Source organism: Haliotis rufescens, unplaced genomic scaffold (assembly GCF_023055435.1).
Source record: "Haliotis rufescens isolate VD_foot unplaced genomic scaffold, xgHalRufe1.0.p SCAF_5, whole genome shotgun sequence".
Classification (NCBI taxonomy): Eukaryota; Metazoa; Mollusca; class Gastropoda; order Lepetellida; family Haliotidae; genus Haliotis; species Haliotis rufescens.
In genome coordinates this window covers 21,380,931-21,404,755 of record NW_025964223.1, presented here as the reverse complement: position 1 = coordinate 21,404,755, position 23,825 = coordinate 21,380,931, and the positions used below count along the sequence as shown (strand labels likewise).

The following is a 23,825-nucleotide window of genomic DNA, read 5'->3' as shown; positions in this document are numbered from 1 at the left end:
CGAATACGGTAGTTGTATTCCTGTGTAAGTTTAAGAAAAATATAACACAAGCATTGGTCCATTGGTCTATGTGACATAATCACATATACATTTGCAAAAGCCCTGTGAAGATTCGGGGTTAGAATTGTGGCTTCAGCAAACCATGCTTGTCATAAGAGGCAACCAAATGGATGGGGTGGTAAGGCTCAGTGACTTGGTTGATTGTATGCTGTCACATCCCGATTGGGTGGGCAGATTCGCAGACTTGGATGATGCATGTCATCATATCCCAATTGCATAGATTGATGCTCATGATGTCAATCACTGGATCGTCTGGTCCAGACTTGATCATTTACAGACCGGGGAAGGTCTGGTAGCCTAGTGGTAAAAGAGTTTGCTCGTCACGCGGAAGACCCGGGTTTGATTCCCGACATGGGTACAATGTGTGAAGCCCATCTCTGGTGTCCCCCACCGTGATATTGCTGGGATATTGCTAAAAGCGGTGTAAAACCATACACACTCCCTCACTACAGACCTCTGTCATATAGCTGGAATATTGCTGAGTGCGATGTTAAACAAACAAACAAAACATTTGTGAAAATGTGGAGAACACAGGCAAATTTTAAACCTGAGAGTGAGATGAAAAAATGTAAAAGGAAATAATTGTTTCTTTGAAATGTCAGAAACTAAAGCAGTCCTCAATGAATCATCTTCGGGGCAAGGGAGTTAATCTGCTGAACCAGGCTGGAATTTCCAGGCTCGAACATAGCGCCACCAGGGGCTATTACGAGTTATGTCCCGTCTATGTCCCTCCTATTGACCCATCAGATTCCACTTCTAATATCACTTGCATTTGCTTCAAACAAAATGGCGGCACCCAGCCAAGACGATCTGATCAATAATCAAAATCTATATTGTGTTAAAACGGGTCGTACTTAACGAAGTGCATCAAATCACGTGAGCACCTTGATTATAAACATGCAAAGATTTGGAAAATATCTGTTGACGACGAGATGGCAAGTATGCATGTCAGTTAACGAAGCAGATGTTGATTTTGTTATGCGGTTTTGATTGGACTATGCATTGTCCAGCCAAAACATAACTCCATAATTCCAGCCTAGTTTGGCAAGAGTGTATACTGGACTTTTAATAGTTGGCTAACTCTCTTGCCTCGGGAAGATGTCAGTGAATTATTGACCTTTTATATACATTGTTATGTACAGTAGTCAAGCTAAGATTCATACTTTTTTTTAAAGAAACCCCATTAATGCCCTAAAATGAACTAGAAAAAAAAATGTCCTGAGTTGGAATTTGATATTGACCACTCTGCTGTGCAGTCTGCTGCGTCGCTGCACGGGTCGGTCAGATGGAATGGTCAGCTATGTGGAGTTCCTGCAGGGATTGGACATCGACATCATCCCCGGCGACATCAACGGCCTCAGCACACAGATCAACGACAGTAGTGAATTCACAGAGCTACAGCGCCAGGAGGGCCAGAGAGCAAGGTGAGGTGTCTTCAGCAACTGAAGCAGAGATGTGGCTGTGTAGGACATGGCTGAATTGATTGATAGGCTTTTCTTATAGCTAAAACGGATAGAATTATCATTAAACAGCCCGCATGTTATCAGAGATGAGCAGGCCACTGTAACTTGATAATGCCCTCATATTGCTTGACGATGGGCCAGTATCACGCCCGTTGTTATGTGGCGTCATAGGGATAGGGAAAGATGACGTCACGTTCAATAATAACGTCATCTGGTTTGTTCTATGACGTTTCAATATTTGTAAAAGTGGGTCAGTGAAATTCGTGTTGATTGCAGTAAATGTTTCAAAACTCATATAGTTGTTTATTTTTATTTGATAACAAATTCCATCCATTTTAGTTAAATAACGGTAACGCTATTTTTCAGGGCATTATCATTTATAAAGGGCATTATCATTTGATCTCTGTTGGTAGAAGGCTTGTGGCACTGGATCTGGACTGCTTCTGCTAGTTTTTATTTAGTCATGGAGGTTGTTGGAGAGGATTTGGATGTTTTCCCAGTTGATGTTGTGACTGGGTCAGTTGCTGACATGGTCCGAGATGGCTGATTTACTGTCTGATTTTATGGTTGAAGTTTTGTGCTCCTTGATTCTGGTGTTGATGGGGCAGGGTGTTTCACCAACATAGGATTGTCCCCAGTTACTGCCAATTTTATAAACTACACCTTAAGGTTCTTGAGGTTTCAAGATGTTTCTGCCTTTGGCTCTTAGAAGCGTATTGAGGAGGTGAAGCTGGAACAAAGGCCGCTCAGCATCAAGTTTCTGGTATGGTATGTACATGGGTGGTGTACATTCTGTAAACAGTTGCTGACAGTGTTTCACACAGTCATAGGGCCTGACTACCATGTTTAAGATCTTGTTTTGTTGCTGGTGTTTGATGAATGATGAATGATGCATGATGAATGATGCATTTGTTGCAGACAACACATGGCTGATGTTCACGCCTTCAACAGAACGGGAACAATGTCAGCAGAGGAAGTGATAGCAAGGCTCAAGGACAGACTCAGTCAGCACCATGCTGGCGTCAGGAAAGCATTCCGCAACTTTGACAAGAGAGGCAGGGGAAAAATATCGAAGAAGGTTTTCAGACAGGTACACAATATTCTTACATCACTCTCAGCAGAGAGACTCTTGTAAACACTGCATTCATTTGACTGTTGGCCCTAGTTCAATGTCGGCTAGATCAGCTTCCTTTGTGTTGATAATTGAATGAAAACAATATATTTTCCCAAAACTCAAATCAATATCCATGGATTAAAATAGTCCTGAAAACAAGAAACTCAAGTTGTCCAAGTGTTTGGAGGTAAATAATGAAGAGAAACATCATTGGTACTAAATAATGTTGATATTATTTTGAAAATGTATGTTCATTATAAATGTTAGTTTCAAGTATTTTGCTAAAAATTCCAACAAATAAATAAAGACTGCAATAAGCATAATACCTATATCATTTTTTCTATTTTTAATAATTCTGCTATTGCAATATTCATCGCTGTTAAAACAAGAAAAATTAACATGATTTTTTTATATCATTTTTTATTTATTGCAATAGGCATATATAAGGAATGTAGACACAGGATATAAAAACAAGCCACGAGTGGCTTTGTGTCCCTGCATTGGTTTTAACTGTGCTGGTTATTTTCTTTCAAACTTTGCAATACTATCATTTTTAATTGTAATACATTTTTCAACTGTCATTATATCATCGATTATTTTTAGAAACGTTTCCAAAGACAAATTCCTTGTTTACTCGAGATATAGGTTCACGTCTTAGCAGCTAAAACCACATGGTGAATAAAGTCATGCTTCAAGTTAAGTCACAACAGCATTGCAAAGTGTGAAAGAATTTACGCCATAAGTGTATTCAAGTGGTGCTTAAGTAGTCTTAATGCAATGAATAATTCTAATCATGCACGGATGACAATTCTTTCAGGTGTTAATAACCTTTGGAATAGTGATGACCGATGAGCAGTTCAATGTCCTTGTGTCCAAGCTGGACTTCCACGGCGGCTTCATGAACTACTCCGACTTCCTGGCCAGTTTCGATGACCCCCGCCCAGGCGGTGCTGGGCAGGACATGATGCGGACAGACAATCACCACGTCAACCCCATCAGAGGGGACGAATACGGCATGAGTGCACTCGAAGTTGAGTCCAAACTCAGGGCGAAGCTTAGAGAAAACTTTGCTGTAAGTATTTGTGTGTTGTGTAAAGGCTGATCACTGTAGGGCTGCAACAAATACACTATGAGGCGAATCAATACGTATCATGAATATAGGGCAATGAATACAAATATTTATTCACGAATACAATAACAAGTCAGCAGTTGACATCAGTAAAAATCTAAGAATTTTGGATACAATGACATGCATCAACCAAGTCTGCGAGTCTGAATGCCTGATCCTGTTAGTAACCTCTTACAACAAGCATATCGCCTCTTATGACAAGCATAGTTGCCTCTTATGACAAGCATAGTCACCTCTTTATGACAAGCATGGTCGCCTCTTATGACAAGCATAGTCACCTCTTATGACAAGCATAGTCATCTCTTATGACAAGCATAGTCACCTCTTATGACAAGCATAGTCGCCTCTTATGACATAGTCACCTCTTATGACAAACATAGTCACATCTTATGACAAGCACAGTCGCCTCTTATGACAAACATAGTCACCTCTTATGACAAACATAGTCACATCTTATGACAAGCACAGTCGCCTCTTATGACAAGCATCATCGCCTCTTATGACAAGCATGGTCGCCTCTTATGACAAGCATAGTCACCTCTTATGATAAGCATAGTCACCTCTTATGACAAGCATAGTCACCTCTTATGACAAGCATGGTCACCTCTTATGACAAGCATGGTCGCCTCTTATGACAAGCATAGTCACCTCTTATGATAAGCATAGTCACCTCTTATGACAAACATAGTTGCCTCTTATGACAAGCACAGTCGCCTCTTATGACAAGCATCATCGCCTCTTATGACAAGCATGGTCGCCTCTTATGACAAGCATAGTCACCTCTTATGATAAGCATAGTCACCTCTTATGACAAGCATAGTCGCCTCTTATGACAAGCATAGTCACCTCTTATGATAAGCATAGTCACCTCTTATGACAAACATAGTTGCCTCTTATGACAAGCATAGTTACCACTTATGATAAGCATAGTCACCTCTTATGACAAGCATCGTCGCCTCTTATGATAAGCATAGTCACCTCTTATGACAAGCAAAGTCACCTCTTATGATAAGCATAGTCACCTCTTATGACAAACATAGTCGCCTCTTATGACAAACATAGTCGCCTCTTATGACAAGCATAGTCGCCTCTTATGGCAAACAGTCACCTCTTATGACAAACAGTCGCCTCTTATGACAAGCATAGTTACCTCTTATGACAAACAGTCGCCTCTTATGACAAACATAGTCGCCTCTTATGACAAACAGTCGCCTCTTATGACAAGCATAGTTACCTCTTATGACAAACAGTCACCTCTTATGACAAACAGTCGCCTCTTATGACAAACATAGTCGCCTCTTATGACAAACATAGTCGCCTCTTATGACAAGCATAGTCGCCTCTTATGACAAGCATGGGTTGAGTAATTAAGTAATGAAAGAAGGGAACACTTAGTGATTTTCTTTGTCTGAAGGGACAATAAAATTTTGTGAGGCAGGGTGTGAGGCCGAAAATGTAATAACTTTATTATGTCCAAATAGTCAATGTTAAACTATGTTAAACTATGTAATAATGTCTACCATGTGCAGGACTTGAGGGGAGCCTTCTACAAGTTTGATGATAATCACACTGGCAGTCTGAGGAAGAACAACTTCCGTCGCATGCTGGACGCATTCATGTTGGTCATGACGGACGAGGAGTTTGAGAAGCTGTGTAACAGGATGGGCATCTCAAAGGACAGCCGCATCACCTACCAGGAATTTCTGGACCGGTTTGAGGTCCGGGACACAGAAGACGGACACCAGTGGCTTAACTCTGTACACATGTAAGTGCTTCATTCACAAACTCCTCACACTTAGGGTGGGGCGGCCGAGTAGCCTAGTGATTAAAGCATTCGTTCGTCGCGCAGAAGACCCAGGTTCGATTCCCGACATGGGTACAATGTGTGAAGCTCATTTCTGATGTCCCCCGCCATGATATTGCTGGAATATTGCTGAAAGTGGCGTAAAACCATACTCACACTTGGGGACTGAAATTTGATATCCTATGAAGGGGGCCTGTGATTTTATTAACAAAAAGAAAATGTCCCCAAAAAATTCTTGAAAAAAATAATGATGCTTCAGACTGTTGAAAAATAAAGAAATTTACTTACATTGTTGCAAGGTGATTTTCTTACAATACAAATTAGGCTGATAGTGTTAAATGAATATCTAATCTCGATACAATATCCCAGGGTCCTCCTCTCTCCGCGAATATCAATTAGTCGGTCCCTTAACCGTACCCAACGAAGGTGTAAGCACTCGCTTTTTGTACTGCGTAGTATCAATGCTATCAAACACATATAGTTGTATGACAAACGCTGCATACAGTTTTACTGAAAGACTTTGTGTGAGCTTAAAGTGGAGTGGTCCCTTGTTACAGGTACAATAATGTCCAGCCAGCCAAGCCCTTCACAGCGGAGGAGGCCCATGAGATGCTGAAGGTTAAAGTCCACCGGCAATGGAGTGATCTTGCTGATGTAAGCTGTTTTTCTTGAACCTCTGTTGTGTAATCAGCACGACATACAAATATGTCCAGTGTAGAATCTTAGTAGTGAGTGAGTGAGTGAGTGAGTGAGTTGGGTTTGACACCGCCTTAAACAGTATTTCAGTTATATCACGGCGTGTCAGCTTCATGTGGGAGGAAAGCCCGAAGTGATGCAGGTCTCAGACGTTTACCACTTCGGTGAAACCCACAAGCATGGATGTGGTGCTGACAAACCTGGAAACATAATTGGGGCAAACCAAGGATTCAAACCCACGATCATAGGTTTCTGGCATGCCCAAGGGATGCAACTCTGCACAGTGAATTGCACTGACTTTAACAACTTGTCAGCATGCTGATGAGGTTAACCCTATGGTCATGTGGACAAGGCGTCCAACATTTGATCAGAATGGTTCAAATCCCTTCATGGGACTCAAAAATCTTATGGCCGCTACATTGGCGCCCAACGTGGGGCTGAGCACATCCATATCATATTTGATCAAAAGAAGTCTCCTATGTTCCTTCTGTTGAAAGAGGAGTATGTACAAGGGCGTGGAGTCATCCCACAGATGACATCCTTACCTTGTTAGCTTGCTGACAGGGTTAACCTTCTTGGTGATCTGGACAAGGCGTCTGACCTCGGAGCAGAAGGTCTGTGGTTCAAATCCCATCACAGGACTCTGGCTGCTACAAAAGCATCATGTTCTACAGACAGGAACCATGTCAATGATGGAACAAATAGAAGCGTATGTGTTTGGAAAGTGGCTTCTTCAACCTCGTTGCAGTAACTTGTTCCAGTGATTTTCAACCATGAGTTAGTAATATGTCCCGAAATAAATACCATACTTCTACTTATGTAGGTGGGTGTTCTTTAAAACTGACCAAGAGATTCCCAAGTTATACTTTCTAAAAAGTATAATTTTCTTGCTGCTAAGTAGATCTTGGGGAAGAGAAAGGTAACCATTAAATTTTGACATTAAATAATGTTTTCTTTCTTCTTTATATCACTGAACTGCAAAACTTTTTAAGATCACTTGTAAAATACATGTTTTTAAGATTATATTTTTGTGTCCATTTCAACCACCATGGGTTTTGGGGAAAAATATGTTAATAGTTAAAATTACAGACCATCTTAAAAAATAAAATATGTCAGCCTTCAAGAAGGGGAGGTGGGTATAGCTTTGTGGCTTAAGCGTTGGCTCGTCTCACAGAAGGCATGGGTTTAGTTCCCCCAAAGAGTACAAAATGTGAAGCCCAATGTTGATGTCTCACACCATGATATGGCTGCTATATTGCTAAAAGTTGTCTAAAACTGAACTCACTCACCCTACCATCAAAAGTGGACAATGTTTCTTCAGAGTACTTCCGGGGGGCACGGGTGGCCCAGTCGTCTAAGGCGCCACGATATAACTGGAATAATGTTAAAAGCGGCGTTAAACCCAACTCACTCCACTCAGAGTACTTCCTGTCTTTGGTTTCTTGAATTTGAGGTATGTTACATGTTATTGACCAGTTTGAATTAAGTATTGTCCAAAGTTGTAGGACCGGCTTTGTGGTCTGTTGGATAGAGCGTCTGCCCGGAGAGTGGAAGGTTGGTGTCGTTTTTCGATCCCTGGGCGCCATTGTAGTTACCCTGTCTGGCACAGTCTTGGCAGCATGTATATCTGTGTTTCTCCTCCTCAGGCGTTCCTCAAGATGGACAAGAAAACAGGGAAGGGGTTGATCCGGCGCCAGCATCTCCGGGAAGTCCTCTACAAGTTTGTCCTGCCCATGACTAGAGAGGAGTTCAAGAAACTCTGGGCAAGGTGGGTTGGGAAGGGGTGTCACTCAACCAGACTTAGTTTGTTTTGTTAGATGTTTAATGCTCTGTAAATGACTGATCCTGGACCAGAAAATCCAGTGACTGACATATTGAGCATCAATATACGCAATTGAAATACAATGGCATGCAATCAACCAAGTCACTGAACCTTACCACCAGATCCATTTAGTCACATTGAGTCACCTTTTGCAACAAGCATAGGTTGCTGGGGACCTACCGTATTCAAAGTAATACGTGCGCCGCTCTAATAAGTGCCCACAGCGACATTTGCTAATATATTGACTAGTGAACAATCCCAATTAGCACCCCATCCGATTGATCAATGTACACAAGACTTATGTATTTATTTGTTTGTTTGTTTGTTTGTTTATTTTTCACCAAAATAATATTCTAATAATTCTAATTGAGAGTGCCCTGGGAGCTTATTACGTCGAATACGGTGTATTCTAACCTGGATCCCCACAGGCCTGGTGGTGAATATGGAGATAACTATTATAGTGGTCGAAATTAGGCATAAAATTCAAGGGGACTTTGTCATAACCCTAAGTTATGGATTTAGGCGTCCTTAGATGACAACAAATAGAAGACCTCAAGAAACCCCCTTAAATTTGACCATTGTCAGTTTGTGTTTTAAGATTCTTGGATGTTGAGAATTTTATCCCTGGACATGTCATTTGGAACTGGCGATATAGCCGGAGGATTTAAACGTCAACATTGTATGGCCTGCTTTATCGAAAAAGTTATTGGTAATATTGGGTAGAACTCTCTTCCACATGTACTGTAAGTAGTTGTGAGACAGATATGATGTCACTTTAGACTGCTATTATGTCATATGTAACCATAGTTACGGATGAGCAGTTGCAGAGACACATTAACAAAAATGAAACTTTTCTTATTGATCAAACTCAAAATGTTATGAATTCCATGTTTGTTATGAATTCCATAGAAATAAATGAAATAGAAAAGGGCCTGCACATTATTTTTCAGATTGCGGAACATTTTCACATTCATTTTACAATATACCATATTCAATAAGTGCCCCCAGCGATATTTGCTAATATATTGGCTAGTGAACAATCCCAATTAGCACCCCTTCTGATTGATCAATGTACACAAGACTTATTTATTCGAGTATAATACGTGTGTTATATGCACCCTTAATTATGGGCAATTAAATTCTGGAAAAATATACCCCTTGTATATAAACATATATTTCAGCTCTGGGTTTTTTTTCGCCAAAATAATATTGTAATTAGAGCCCCCTAAGAGTGTCCTGAGGCTGTAGTATCAATGAAGACAGAGGTACCTTGTGGATTTTAACTTCTCTATTCTTCCAATGCAGTACATGTGCTCATGGGTTTCACCAAAGTGGTAACCGTCTGAGATCTGCATCACTTCGGGCTTTCCTCCCACATTAAGCTGACATGCCGCAATATAACTGTTGAAAGTGACTTTAAAACCAAATCACTCTCTTTCAATGCAATCTCATTAAAATCAGATCTTAGTTTTCGTTACTGCTAAACAAGGATCTGAGGACATCCCATTAGTGGTCACGTCAGAACGACCTTTCATCCGACTGATCAGAGCGTCGCTTACCAGATCATGAAAGTGACAGTCAAAATGTGATTTCTAATCTTGCAACCTTGAAAACTTTAACACGGGGTATTCCGAATGATAGTTAGGGGCTTGACGACTGAATCCATACAATCTAGACCATCTATTAGCCATTCCAAAATGTTTTTTTGTTAAGGTTTCAAACTTTTTATCGAGAATTTGTCAAAATATGTTCCGAAGCATAGTCGTCAATTTGAAATTAGTGCCGCAAAGCACCAGAAAGCTGTCTTCTGATTGGCTAGTGCCGACTTCTTGTCAGTCATTTCATTGATCGGTCAAAGTTCGCGCAAGGTCGGTCTGACGTGACCTGTAATGGGATGTCCTCAGATCTTTGTTTAGCGGTAGCGAGAACTAAGATCTGATTTTAATGAGATTGCTTTCAATGCAACGTTTTTGTATCACTTTCTTGATAAAGATCCTAGCATCTGTACTGAAAATTTGCATTGAACAAATAAGAAGTTGAAGTCCATCAACACTGTCTTCATAGAAAGGATTGATACAACGCAAATATGTGTATCAATAATTGGATCTCCCAAATACCAATGGTGAAATTTGACCGATTTTAACATGTGAGATTAGCTTTGGATTTCGACCAAGACTATGGTAATTCTTTGTGTAGGTATGACGAGGAAGGGAAAGGGTACATATCTCACCAGGACTTCCTCAGGAAGTTGGGGGCGGAGAAGTTCGGGCCAATGGACGAGGGGTTGAGCATGACAATCATCGATGAGAGCAGACGTCATCTGGAGGAGCACAACAGAGCCCAGCAGATGAAGCATGAGGACATCACCCAGAAACAGGCCAGTCTCGGCAGCGGCATGACGGCAGAGTGGGTCGAGAGGCAGCTGAGGTCAGTACCAACAGAGCCACTAGGCTGTGCACAGGTCATCCCTGAGTCAGACCAAAATGTATCTCTTTCCTCCCACACTATGGAGACATCCCATGATATATCAGAAATACTCACTTACACGTCCTTATATGAATAGCTGGTTTTGACATAGGGGTCAATGTTAAAATGTATAAAATTGATATTTATTTATCATGTTTATAAGAATCTACAATATTTGATAGACATACTGTTTTGAGACAATGTTTTTCAGAACAAAAGTGTACAATAATTATTTTGCCTCCATGAAATCTTTCCTTTAAGCTTTGCCACATGAAGCTTAATTTTTCTTTTTTTAAGAAGACGGTGAATATCCCAATATGACTTTTGTGATATGATACTACCCCACTTTGGTCCACAAAACAAATGCAATGCTACAACCATGAATATCCTACTTGAATTTTGAATTAGCACAGTCAAAACACAGTGAATGCTGATCAGTGAACAATGTCGACTACCCACGTGGGTTCTGTGTGTGGAACCATTTCTAGATGTCCACTACCAGGATATGCAGAGAAATTGCCAACATTAGGATTTGGGCAGAATCCTTATGATGTTTTGAACCAAATTTTGTCAACAGGATCAAGTGAAATATTTTACAAATTTTGACCAAAAGAAAGATTGACAGATTTTAAGTAGTTTAGGTGATAAATTACATGTGATGATATATTTTCAGCGAAATAATACAGTCATCACAACAGATTACAGATATTTATCCAAAGTTGCTGTTTAGACCCCTAATATCCAAGTTATTCCTAACTGCCTCAATGTGGAATAGGCATCTCTGGGTGTTGTCAGGTTAAGGCTGAAGTCAGTGTAGAGACCATACTGGATAAACTGTAGACAAACTATTAGCCTGTGGGAATGTGTTCTGTGCAGGGACCGGATCAGGGACCACTACTCCGACTTCCACTCGGCATTCCGCAAGTACGACACCAGGAAGAGGGGTTGGCTGTCACCGACAGAGATACAGAAGGTGCTGGTCGACCTCAACTTCTTCATCAGTGATGACGAGTTTGACAGGCTGCTGGAGAGGTAGGACCACATCATAATTAAATTCAATGCGGACATGTTGTCTCAATAATTCAGCCCAGGGGATTCCAGGTTTTTTATTGATGACTTTTTAAAGTGTATGACTTGGTCAAGGTCATTCTCACTGTTATTGATGACTTTATAAACTGTATACATTAGTGGAGGCCATTCTCATTGTTATCGATGACTTTTAAAGTGCATGTATTAGTGAAGGCCATTTTCACTGTCATTGATGACTTTATAACATGTATACATTAGTGAAGGCCATTCTCCCTGTTATTGATGACTTTATAACATGTATACATTAGTCAAGGCCATTCTCCCTGTTATTGATGACTTTATAACATGTATACATTAGTCAAGGCCATTCTCCCTGTTATTGATGACTTTATAACATGTATACATTAGTCAAGGCCATTCTCCCTGTTATTGATGACTTTATAACATGTATACATTAGTCAAGGCCATTCTCCCTGTTATTGATGACTTTATAACATGTATACATTAGTCAAGGCCATTCTCCCTGTTATTGATGACTTTATAACATGTATACATTAGTCAAGGCCATTCTCCCTGTTATTGATGACTTTATAACATGTATACATTAGTCAAGTCCATTCTCACTGTCATGTGAGACTTTAAACAACAAACAGACAAACTTTGCAAAATCATTTAGACAAATGTCCAGTCTGTCTGCAGCCTAAAGATTCCTTATTGATAACCTTGACCTCCAATTCTGTCAGGCTTGGACTACACAACGACAGGAGCCGATTGGACTACGGCATGTTCCTCAAGGCATTCCAAGATGGCCGCAAGTCCTCTTATGGCAAGAGGCAGCAAGATGTCACTTTTGAGGAACATCAAGGTTTGAGTCCACACGATGCAGAGACCAAGCTACACAATAAGATGAGGACACATGGAGACGCTATTGGAAGGGTAGGTACAGGGAAATACCAAAATTCTATTATCGCACAACATGCCCAACTGTGGATGCTCATGCCTATAAGAACAACATGACATGAGCGTGGATCAAATGGCCGAGTGGGCTAGTGTGTAACTCAGCTGTTACTTCATTACATGAAAAGCTACCGTTTACCAGCTACCACTGCTGGCCTAAGGCAACTTAGTAACCCCTGCTCTGCCCTGGAAGTATACTTGATCACAAGAAACGCTACCATTGCTTGGCAACTACCGTGCTGCCAAGAGCAACTAGCAGCTACTGCTGCTGACCCAAGGCAACTACAGCTGCCCAGCCCAGATATCATAGGTGGCAACTACTATTGCCGCCCAAAGGCAACTACAGCTTCCTGGCCAAATTAGTGAAACCATCGTGGCAGCTAATGCTGCTGGCCTGAATGACAACTACTGCTGACATGAAGACTACCACTATGTGGCAATTGTATGCCCAACATCAGCTATTTTACGATTCCATGGCTGAAAAGTTGTGAAAGACCAGGTTCCTACTAAGAAGCACGTAACTTCAGAAAGGTACCCGCTAAAAAGCAGGTCACCTTAAACACGAGTATTAATGTGGAAGCAAGTATGGCAATGCATCATCGATTATGTATGGCCTGATGAGGGTTTTTTGAGATGATTAAATCTACTCCAAGTTCATACTTTTATCTATACTACTCAACATTTGCTAAGGATCACACATTTGACTGAAGTGGTATCTTCTTCTTTTTTAAACCGTCTATGACCTACCAATTTCCCCACAGGCATTTGCAGCATTTGACAAGCAGGAGAAGGGTAAGATCTCGGTGCCAGACTTCCGCCGTGTTGTGGACCTGTTCTGCTTCAAGCTGTCTGAGCCTCAGTGGAAACACCTCAAGTCGAGGCTGAGGGTGGTGGACGACATGGTGGACTACACATCATTCCTCAGCCAGTACGGCACAACAGAGCAAGAGGTACAGCTGAAACACTTGTCCACAACCAAGAATTATTTCAAACATGAATTAAGTTTGTATGTCCCAAGAATTTGTCTCGCCATTTGTTGTTTGAAGTTGTTTCATTGCAAAATGAGTTAAATATGTCAATAGTAGTATGGGCAGAATCTTTAATATACGACTTTTGTGCTTTGACCTTTGTGTCTCGACCTTTGTTCCTAGACCTTTTTGTCATGACCTTTGTTCCTTGACCTTCAAACCTTGACTTTTGTACTTTGACCTTTGTGCCTTGACCTTAGTGTCTTGACCTTTGTTTTATGACCTTCATACCCTGACTTTTGTACATTGACCTTTTTGGTTGATCAGGATCAGGATCGTTGGTTGGACATTCTGCAGCAGACCATGAAGGGCCGACAGGGCACCCAGCTGATGGCCGTGGACGAGGTGCAAGAAAGGCTCCAGGAGGCTGTCACAGCTCACTACTACAACCTTGATCGAGACTTTGCAGACATCGACTATGCTAGGATCGGGGTTGTGCCTAAAGCTGACTTCCGGGAAGTGTTACAGAAGCATGTCTTCAGGCTCACGGATGAACAGGTGGGTTGAGGGGAGTAAGAAATACACTCAGTGTAACCATGGTAACTACAGAAGCATGACTTCAGGCTCACGGATGAACAGGTGGGTTGAGGGGAGTAAGAAATACACTCAGTGTAACCATGGTAACTACAGAAGCATGTCTTCAGGCTCACGGATGAACAGGTTGGTTGAGGGGGTGGTAGAAATACACTCAGTCAGAACAACATTGCTTTAGATGAAGCAGGGGGAATTTTTCTAAGATTAGAAGTTTTTTAGCAATTGTAGACTAGTGGACTTGTACATTTGGCACCAAAGTTGACATTGGGCTCGTATTGAGAGAACATCAATTGAAGTGGACTTGAATATACTTAAGATTATTAATATTCATCTTGATAACATTATTGGTTATTAGATGATAGGGGCATAAAACAACCAGTATGTTACTGGCAGATTGCAATTATATCTGAATTAAAGAAGACATATACTCACAATAATAGATTAGGATCATGACGATCTTATTGGTTGTCATAACTTGAAATCTCCATGTTGATAGATATATTGCAATTCCTAACGTGTGTCCACTTCATATATTGTTTCATCAAACTTAACTACCGATGGAACTTATCTTCATTTTATAATTCACATTTCTTAAGGTATGGATCTCTTAAATTATTATAATGGATAGACAACATTAAGTTCCTTTTATTATAAAATAAAATTTTATACACTACTCACAAAATCAATTCTTATTTTGTATCTACAAATATCTGACATTTATGACCATTGTATTAAAAATGTTTGATGTCATCAATTTACTTTCCAATTTGTTATACTTGTAGTTTGAGAAGCTATGGATTTCTCTGCCTGTCAATGAGTTCGGCAATATTGATTACAAGGAATTCATGCAGCAGTTCTCAGGCAGTGGTGATGCTCCACCCATGTCTCAGCCTGCCAATCAGATGGTACCGCCTCCAGAAGCAAACCCATCACAAGCCATATTTGGAAACCGACCACAAACGACGGCATCAGCAAGGGCACCATCCAGGGTGGGTGTTTAGAGGAGTAGTGAGTGAGTGAGTGAGTTGGGTTTAATGCCGCTTTTAACAGTATTCCAGTTACATCACGGCGTGTCAGGTTAATGTGGGAGGAAAGCCTGAAGTGATGCAGGTCTCAGACGTTTACCACTTCGGTGAAACCCACGAGCACGGGTGTGGTGCTGACAAACCTAGAAATATAATCAGGGCGAACCAGGATTCGAACCCACAATCATAGATTTCTGGCATGCCCAAGGGACGCAACTCTGCACAGTGAATCACGGCACAAGAGATGACTGGGCCACCCGTGTGCCCCGTTTAGAGGAATAAACTTGATGACTAAGTTCTGACACAATGGCAAACCTGATAAACACTGGGAGTGACATAGTTTATTCGTACCGTTCCATGGTGCCGAGATCCTTGTGCGAGTGTGTCAGTATCATGGTTACATTTGTAATGGCATGGTTAAAGTGAGTGCCTTGTGCTTGTTCGAAATGGATGAGATATTGCTGCTCTGTGACTTCTTCAATTGCTTTTCATGTCCCACATGTGTTGAGGGATGTTCATGATATCAATCACTGGATTGCTGGTCTGGTCTTGATTAGTTACAGACCAGTGTCATATAGCTAATATTGCTGAAGTGTTAAACATCAACCATCAAACTGCAGAATTAGATAAAATTAGATTAGAATTAGAAAAAAAGTAGTTCTGTCATAATGTTTTATCCATGCAGTGAAATAAGGTGTGATTTCTTTGACGTCTTCAGTCATATTATTTTGATGATGTGCAAATATACTTTGTGGTTGTCAAATTAAATTATTTTATTAAATGTATGTTCATAATCAAGAACTTCGTCAACGGAAACTGCATTAGTACTCATCTAATGGATGTATATATTTCGCAACAGCTAGAACAGCAACGTCCCGCCACCATGCAGTCGCGTGCCATGTCGCGTATGTCCACACCTCTTGTCAACGCTGACATGGCGGAGAGGCGCCTCAAGGAGGTCATCTACCGCAACTGGAAGGAGATCCAGCGCCAGTGTCGCCATTATGATCCAACCAATACTGGCACCATCAACATCTATGACTTCAGAGGTGAGGAGGGGATGGGCTGTAACAAACACGGAATGTGTATTGGGTGTTATTATTGTTGGCGGGGGATATAGAAACGGGCTTCGTCCGTCCGTCCGTCACGTTTCGTTTCCGGAGCATAACCCAGAAACAGTTCAATATTTTTTCATGAAACTTTGCAGGGTTGTCAGGTACATGCTGAACTGGTGCCTTTTGCTATTTAGAAATTTGAGAAATTTTTAATTTTTAAGTTTCCATGGCAACAAGATGGACTTAGGTTCCAAGCTCTTCTTTTTGTACAATTTTCATGACAAGTTCCGACTCGGTTAAAAAAGGTTAGGGTTTGTTTACATTTATTTATGTCATAAATTCTGCAACAGGGTTGGGGGATATAGCCACGTTAGTGGCAAACTCTTGTTAAGTTTGTTTGTTATTTAACTCCGCACTCAATAATTGATAATTCAGTTATCGATATAGTGAGTAACCATCCACACGTTGTGCGTGCAATAACGCACAATGAACCAATTCACCTAGTCTGACGACCAATCTATTTAGTCACCTCTTATGGCCAGCATTCGTTGTTGAGGTCCTGATCCGACCCAGAATCTCCACAGGGTGGTTTTATTATCCCTAACCACAAAGTGGATGGGGGATATAGGAATGGGTGCTGTCCGTCTGTCCTCACATCCATCATGTTTCGTTTCCGGAGCAGAACTCAAAAGCTATGAGGAATAGTTTAACCAAACTTGGCACATAGAAAGGTCTAGTGGTGAACTTTTGATAGATTTGGATTTTTAAAAACAAATTTTTTCGAGTTTCCATGGCAACGACTTTGACTTAGACTGAAAATGGCGGTAGTGCTCCTTTCCGGAGCAGATCATGAAAACTGTACAATATTTTTTCACCAAACTTGGCACATAGATACGTCTAGTGGTTAACTGGTCCATTTGGGAGTTTCCATAGCTTCTCAAAATCTAGGTGTTAAACATGTTAAACGTAACTCACTCTCACATATACCAGATCACATAACACAACCTGATGAGCACCTGTATGTACAACACTACCTTGTATTTCCAGACATCATGAGTGCTTTCAGTATACAAATGCCACCGGAGGACTTCCGCAGGATCGTCACCAAGTTTGACCTTCAAGAAAACGGCACATTCTCTTACGCAGAGTTTCTCCGGCACTTCCTTTTGAATCTCAAGCAGAGGGAAAACTCCAGTCTTCTGTCACGGCAGAAGATTCATCAACCAAAGATGACAGTATGTAGCTCGCATGGACCTGATTAGGAGCAATGTTGTTTTGCTTAAATCAGTGGGGCAGTCCAGTGGTTAAAGCATTCCCTGGGTTAAACTTCCATTTCAGGTGTCAGCCCTGCAGGGGTTCCATAATTTGGAATAATGAGTATTGTGGGGTCCCAGTGTGTGAACTGTAGGTCCACCAGCCCTGCTGGGGTTCCATAATTTGGACTTATGAGTATAAGGGGGTCCCAGTGTGTGAACTGTAGGTCCAACAGCCCTGCTGGGGTTCCATAATTTGGACTAATGAGTATTGGGGGTCCCAGTGTGTGAACTGTAGGTCCAACAGCCCTGAGGGGTTCCATAATTCAGGCTAATGAGTATTGGGGGTCCCAGTGTGTGAACTGTAGGTCCAACAGCCCTGCAGGGGTTCCATAATTCGGACTAATGAGTATTGGGGGTCCCAGTGTGTGAACTGTAGGTCCAACAGCCCTGCAGGGGTTCCATAATTCGGACTAATGAGTATTGGGGGTCCCAGTGTGTGAACTGTAGGTCCAACAGCCCTGCTGGGGTTCCATAATTTGGACTAATGAGTATTGGGGGTCCCAGTGTGTGAACTGTAGGTCCACCAGCCCTGCTGGGGTTCCATAATTCGGACTAATGAGTATTGGGGGTCCCAGTGTGTGAACTGTAGGTCCAACAGCCCTGAGGGGGTTCCATAATTCGGACTAATGAGTATTGGGGGTCCCAGTGTGTGAACTGTAGGTCCAACAGCCCTGCAGGGGTTCCATAATTCGGACTAATGAGTATTGGGGGTCCCAGTGTGTGAACTGTAGGTCCAACAGTCCTGCTGGGGTTCCATAATTTGGAGTAATGAGTATTGGGGGTCCCAGTGTGTGAACTGTAGGTCCACCAGCCCTGCTGGGGTTCCATAATTTGGAGTAATGAGTATTGGGGGTCCCAGTGTGTGAACTGTAGGTCCAACAGTCCTGCTGGGGTTCCATAATTTGGAGTAATGAGTATTGGGGGTCCCAGTGTGTGAACTGTAGGTCCAACAGCCCTGAGGGGGTTCCATAATTTGGAATAATGAGTATTGGGGGGTCCCAGTGTGTGAACTGTAGGTCCAACATGTAGGAGATGAGACAGAAACTTGGATGGTCACAATGTCAGAGACCCTTGAAGATCCAGGGTAGAATAGGTCTTCAGCAACCCATGCTTGCCATAAAAGGTGACTCTGCTTGTCATAAAAGGCGACTAACGGGATCGGGTGGTCAGGCTCGCTGACTTGGTTGATGCATGTCATCGATCCCAATGGCGTGGATCGATGCTCATGAAATCAATCACTGGATTGTCTGGTCCAGACTTGATTATTTACAGACCGCCATCATATAGCTGGAATATTGCGGAGTGCGGCGTTGAACAACAAACCAACCAACAATGTCAGACCTGGATGAGTATGTGTACCCAAATGTTTGGATCATTGCTCACATCAACTGTTGGGTTTGCCAGAATATTCATAGCCTGCTGATATAGCTGGAACACTGCTGTCAGCTGCATAAAACAACATTCACTCATTGACAAAGCTGCCGATTTGACAGTCAGTTTTTTCCAGAGTCATGGTAGAATTAGGAAACTTTCTTTTCAATGTAGAGCTGTGTTAAGCACACTTAATTGAATTTGTAAGCATCCCATGAGGTTTTAATTATTAAACTTACTGCAGTGCAACCTCTTATTTACCAATCAGAATAAAATATTTTCCACAATAATGGCAGAATTTTTAAATGGTTAATTGAAAGACTGCTCCTTACTTCCTCCTAAAGGAAGTACCTTGAGTGAAACCGTGTTGACTCCAACTTCAATATTTCAACAATCTCATTAAAATCTGATCTTAGTTCTCGCTATGAGGACATCCCATTAAGGGTCACGTCAGAACGACCTTTCATCCAACCAATCAGAGCGTCGCTTACCAGATGATGAAAGTGACAGTCGGAATGTGTTTTCTAATCATGCAACCACGAAATATTTAAGACGGGGTATTCCGAACGACAGTTACGGGTTTCATTATTATATCCATACAATCTAGGTCATATATAAGCCGTCCAAGAATGCTCTTCTTATCAGTTTTAATCTTTTTAATCGAGAATACGTCAAAATATGTTTCGAAGCATAGTTGCCAGTTTGAAACTTGTGTCGTGAAGCTCGAGAAAGCTGCCTTCTGATTGGCTAATGTCAATTTCTTGTCAGTCATGTCATTGGTCGCTCAAAATTCGCGAAAGGTCGTTCTGACGTGACCCGTAATGGAATGTCCTCAGATCTTTGTTTAGCGGTAGCGAAAACTAAGATCTGATTTTAATAAGATTGATATTTCAATATATCGTTTGATATATGAAGTGACTTTCAGGTACTGACAGAATCTTTCCACCATTTTCCCAGATCCAGCCAGGTGTTGCAAGTGACAGGTTCTATGATGCAATGATGCGGCTGCGCAGTTGCGTAACAGACAACTGGAAGGAGATGAGGCGGACGTTCAGGAAGCTGGATGAGGGAGCAACGGGAGTGGTTGATGCTGTAGACTTCAGGCGGGTCCTCCGCCAGTTTAACGTCAATTTGTCGGAGGATGAGTTCTTCCATTTGATGTCCTACTATGACAAGAACGTCGGCGGCTGCATCAGCTACAACGACTTCCTGAGAGCCTACCTCATGTCCTAGGACAACACGCACATCAAGCACCAGCAATACTAGATCGGTGGAAGTTAATCAAAAGCAAAAGTAACATGATCATGATAACATGATAACTAAAAAAACCTTTCTCCGTAGAACTAAAATGTACTGGAATTCAATTGACAGACTCATCCCATAGCCTTCCTAAAGATTAAACAACATTAAACTAATTCAGAATTTCAAATTCAAATTAAGTGTATAATTTTTTTTGTTTTTAAAAAAAAAAAAAATTTTTTGGGGGGGGGGGGGGGGTGGATATTCCCCATATACAACAGTTTGAAAGAGTTAACAAATTGAGGGTGACTTTCTGTTTGAATAAAAGTTTGTCTTGACTAGTGGCTTAGTGTGCACACAATCAATTTGTAAAGCCATATATATGTTAGGTCTTTGAAGTGATACACATAAGGAAGATAATGTATGGATGTCAGCTTCTTTATGATGAGGAACACAACGTTTTGGAGTATTTTTACTCCTTCATCAGGTGAGTGAATGCCAAGAGGCAGAGTGCATATATATGTACATGTAAGGACAACAAAATCAATAAGATAACAAAAGGTGGAAAATAACAAAGGGTAGAAAACCATCAAGAGCTGATATCAACTGTTCCTTCACCTGATGAAGGAGTAAGCATATACTCCGAAACTGTGTTCCTCATAATAAACAAGTGGACATCCATAAATTCTCTTCCTTGTATATGTTATAATTATACTAATTATTCATTGTCAATAAATTTATATCATCACAGTTACTTTTGCTTTTGCGTAATGTCAGCTATTTTAATGTGTGCTACATTCTCACTGCATTGTTAAAGTACTATACTGAAAGTGAATTACATTTATTGGAAGCAATAACATGCTCTAAAATAATTATGTAAATGTATACTGTATATTTTCTAATGTATGCTGACTCCATGAAATATTGATACTCTTGTTACTACAGGGTTACTATAACATGCTACTGTTTCATCGGTGTAAATAAATGTTTGTATATTTGAGTAACATAAAGGGTAACAAGTATTAATACTTTTGAAATAACTTCGAAAGAAGTTTAATAAAGATTTGAGAAATTGAATTTTTTTTACAGAATTTTTCTATTTTAAGTTGTTTCAGGTTTTAAATAATTTATAGAGATATAATTTTATTCATTTATTTGAGAAGAGTTTTTTAAGGTTGACCAATATGTCATCATTTGTTATCCAATACTAGATATCATTTGTCGTAGTGACATAAATTCATGATTCAAATCAAAATCTTTGTTGAGATATAATGTTAGTTATTGCATGTTTTTTTTAATAGTAGACAATATTCTTGATATTTGTTGAACCAGTTCAGTGTCGGTGTCTATATAGGACATTGTAACCGTACAGTACTCTTGATGCATAGTATTCAATCTACACTAACAGTATTACTAGTTTTGTTCTATTTGTACAGTTTAACAAAATATGTATTGTATAAATTGTGAATTTACTGGTTGGTCTTTACTGAAAAGTAAGATCTTGAACAAGCAACTGAGGGTTTGATGCTGAAGGTTGTTTTTTGTATTCAAGTCAAAGAATAATGATCACAAATAGTTAATAAAAAGTGTTTTTTCAAGGACTATAAAACAAAATATGGTGACAAACTATGGTATCCTGACAGATGGACGAAGATCGAGGTAGAATAAGAGCCCTGTTTGGCCTACAGGATCGGCAAAATTGAAGAAATGAAAATTATAATAATTATGAGTTATCAGATATGTTTATGTGAATGAGAACATACCAGAAGTAAAAAACTTTCATGTTTAAGAATGAAAAGAGGCCAGCTGTCAACCATTTAAAAATTATTACAAAGTTTTCTGTAAGAGTTGACACTTCCTGTATGTCGCCGTATTCCTGTCGCCTTTGATGAAGACCTGTTTGGTACTTTTTGCAAAAATGTTTTCATTATTATTGGGTGTATTATTGTTTAGACTTGTATTTCAAGGCCACCAACGAGGACTAGAAGAAGAACATTGCACAGGTGTGGCATAAGAGCAGATAACTCTTTTCAGAATGATTCTTAGGAGACATCTCAGAATCACATCTGAAAACTATTTTTGTACGTGTTACTGTGGAACGTTGTAGTCTGGTTGTGATGTTGTTTCTGTTTTATGTTGAAATCATGCCCCAAATATAGACATCTTGCATGAATAGACCTTGGAAGAGCTAAGCACTGCTTGATATTTCTATAAAATAAGTTTTTAAGAACGGATCATGTATGAATTTTGGTTCTCGGATATGTATGAATTTTGGTTCACAAAATGACAAAACCGTATTGAAATACACAAACTGAAATTGATTATGTAATGCCGTAATTTGAGAGTGTTCCAAGAAAATAGTTCTTGACTACACTATCGATTGCTTCATCTGCTTCTTCGTATCATAGGGGCGGTGGGGTAGCCCAATGGTTAAAACATGTGCAGTCACACCGAAATCCAGTGTTCGAATCAGGGGCACGGGTGGCCCAGTCGTCTAAGGCGCCGAGATTCACTGTGCAGAGTTGCATCCCTTGGGCACGCCAGAAACCTATGATTGTGGGTTCGAATCCCAGTTCGCCCCGATTATGTTTCTCGGTTTGTCAGCACTATACCCGTGCTCGTGGGTTTCACTGAAGTGGTAAACGTCTGAGACATGCATCACTTTGGGCTTTCCTCCCACATTAAGCTGACACGCCGCGATATAACTGGAATACTGTTAAAAGCGGCGTTAAACCCAACTCAATCTCTCACTCAGAGTCCGATTCCCCATGGGTACGATGTGTGAAGCCTATTTCTGGTGTCCCCCTTTGTGAAATTGGTGGAATATAACTAAAAGCGGGTTAAGACGATACTCACTATTAGACTCAGTGTTTGTGGCCACCTTGTGACATGTACAGTGTCCTTGTTCCTCTTTTCACCAGGTATTGGTGGTATCTCAGACACTTAGCAACATCAGTATCACATGTTTGTTTGTTGTTTAATGCCGCTCTCAGCAATATTCCAGCTATATGACAGCGGCCTGTAAATAATCGAGTCTGGACCAGACAATTCAGCGATTGACATCATGAGCATTGATCTACGCAATTGGGATACGATGATATGCATCAACCAAGTCAGCGAGCTTGACCAACCAATTCCGTTAGTCGCCTGTTACGAGTGAGTGAATATGGTTTTACGCCGCTTTTAGCAATATTCCAGCAATATCACGGCGGGGACACCAGAAATAGGCTTCACACATTGTACCCATGTCAGGAATTGAACCCGGGTCTTTGGTGTGACAAGCGAACGCTTTAACCATCAGGCTACCTCATTGCCCCTCGCCTGTTACGACAAGGTGTCACAAGTCGATATGCCCAATCTACATTGAAGTTCAGGATATAATAATGCAGGGTGGTGCTTAACTTATTTCCAGGGGCATAGTTGTCCAGGCAGACACTGCACATAGGCCAGCTCTTTCTCAGATCACGCTGAAGACCTGGGTTCGATTCCTGACATGGGTACAATGTGTAAAGCCCATTTCTGGTGTCCCCCACAGTGATATTGCTAAAAGCAGCGTAAAACCATACTTATTCACTCACTTTCTTTCTGTGATCTGTTGAAGTGTCGTGTATTTTGATGCAATCCTTCACTTGTGTAACGATCAAAACAACACAGTATCAATCATCAGTATTCCTCGACCAGTCCATATAGGCTGTGCTATTGTATGTTATAAGCATT

At 40.9% G+C, this 23,825-nt stretch overlaps 1 protein-coding gene across 2 annotated transcripts in view; it reads left to right on the top strand.

Moving 5' to 3' along the window:
* LOC124112095 (EF-hand calcium-binding domain-containing protein 6-like) overlaps positions 1–20,344 on the top strand; it is a 54,977-nt gene extending 34,633 nt beyond the window's left edge. For both annotated transcript variants that reach the window (XM_048384094.1, XM_048384093.1), the window contains exons 16-30: positions 1,317–1,484; positions 2,442–2,613; positions 3,455–3,709; positions 5,296–5,531; positions 6,128–6,224; positions 7,913–8,034; positions 10,285–10,515; positions 11,431–11,586; positions 12,327–12,519; positions 13,302–13,490; positions 13,836–14,066; positions 14,885–15,091; positions 15,987–16,176; positions 17,230–17,417; positions 19,827–20,344. In XM_048384094.1, coding sequence (XP_048240051.1) covers positions 1,317–1,484; positions 2,442–2,613; positions 3,455–3,709; positions 5,296–5,531; positions 6,128–6,224; positions 7,913–8,034; positions 10,285–10,515; positions 11,431–11,586; positions 12,327–12,519; positions 13,302–13,490; positions 13,836–14,066; positions 14,885–15,091; positions 15,987–16,176; positions 17,230–17,417; positions 19,827–20,102 — 2,911 coding nt within the window. In that variant the 3' untranslated portion in view covers positions 20,103–20,344. The remainder of the gene's footprint in view (positions 1–1,316; positions 1,485–2,441; positions 2,614–3,454; positions 3,710–5,295; positions 5,532–6,127; positions 6,225–7,912; positions 8,035–10,284; positions 10,516–11,430; positions 11,587–12,326; positions 12,520–13,301; positions 13,491–13,835; positions 14,067–14,884; positions 15,092–15,986; positions 16,177–17,229; positions 17,418–19,826) is intronic.
* Positions 20,345–23,825: the final 3,481 nt, after the last annotated feature.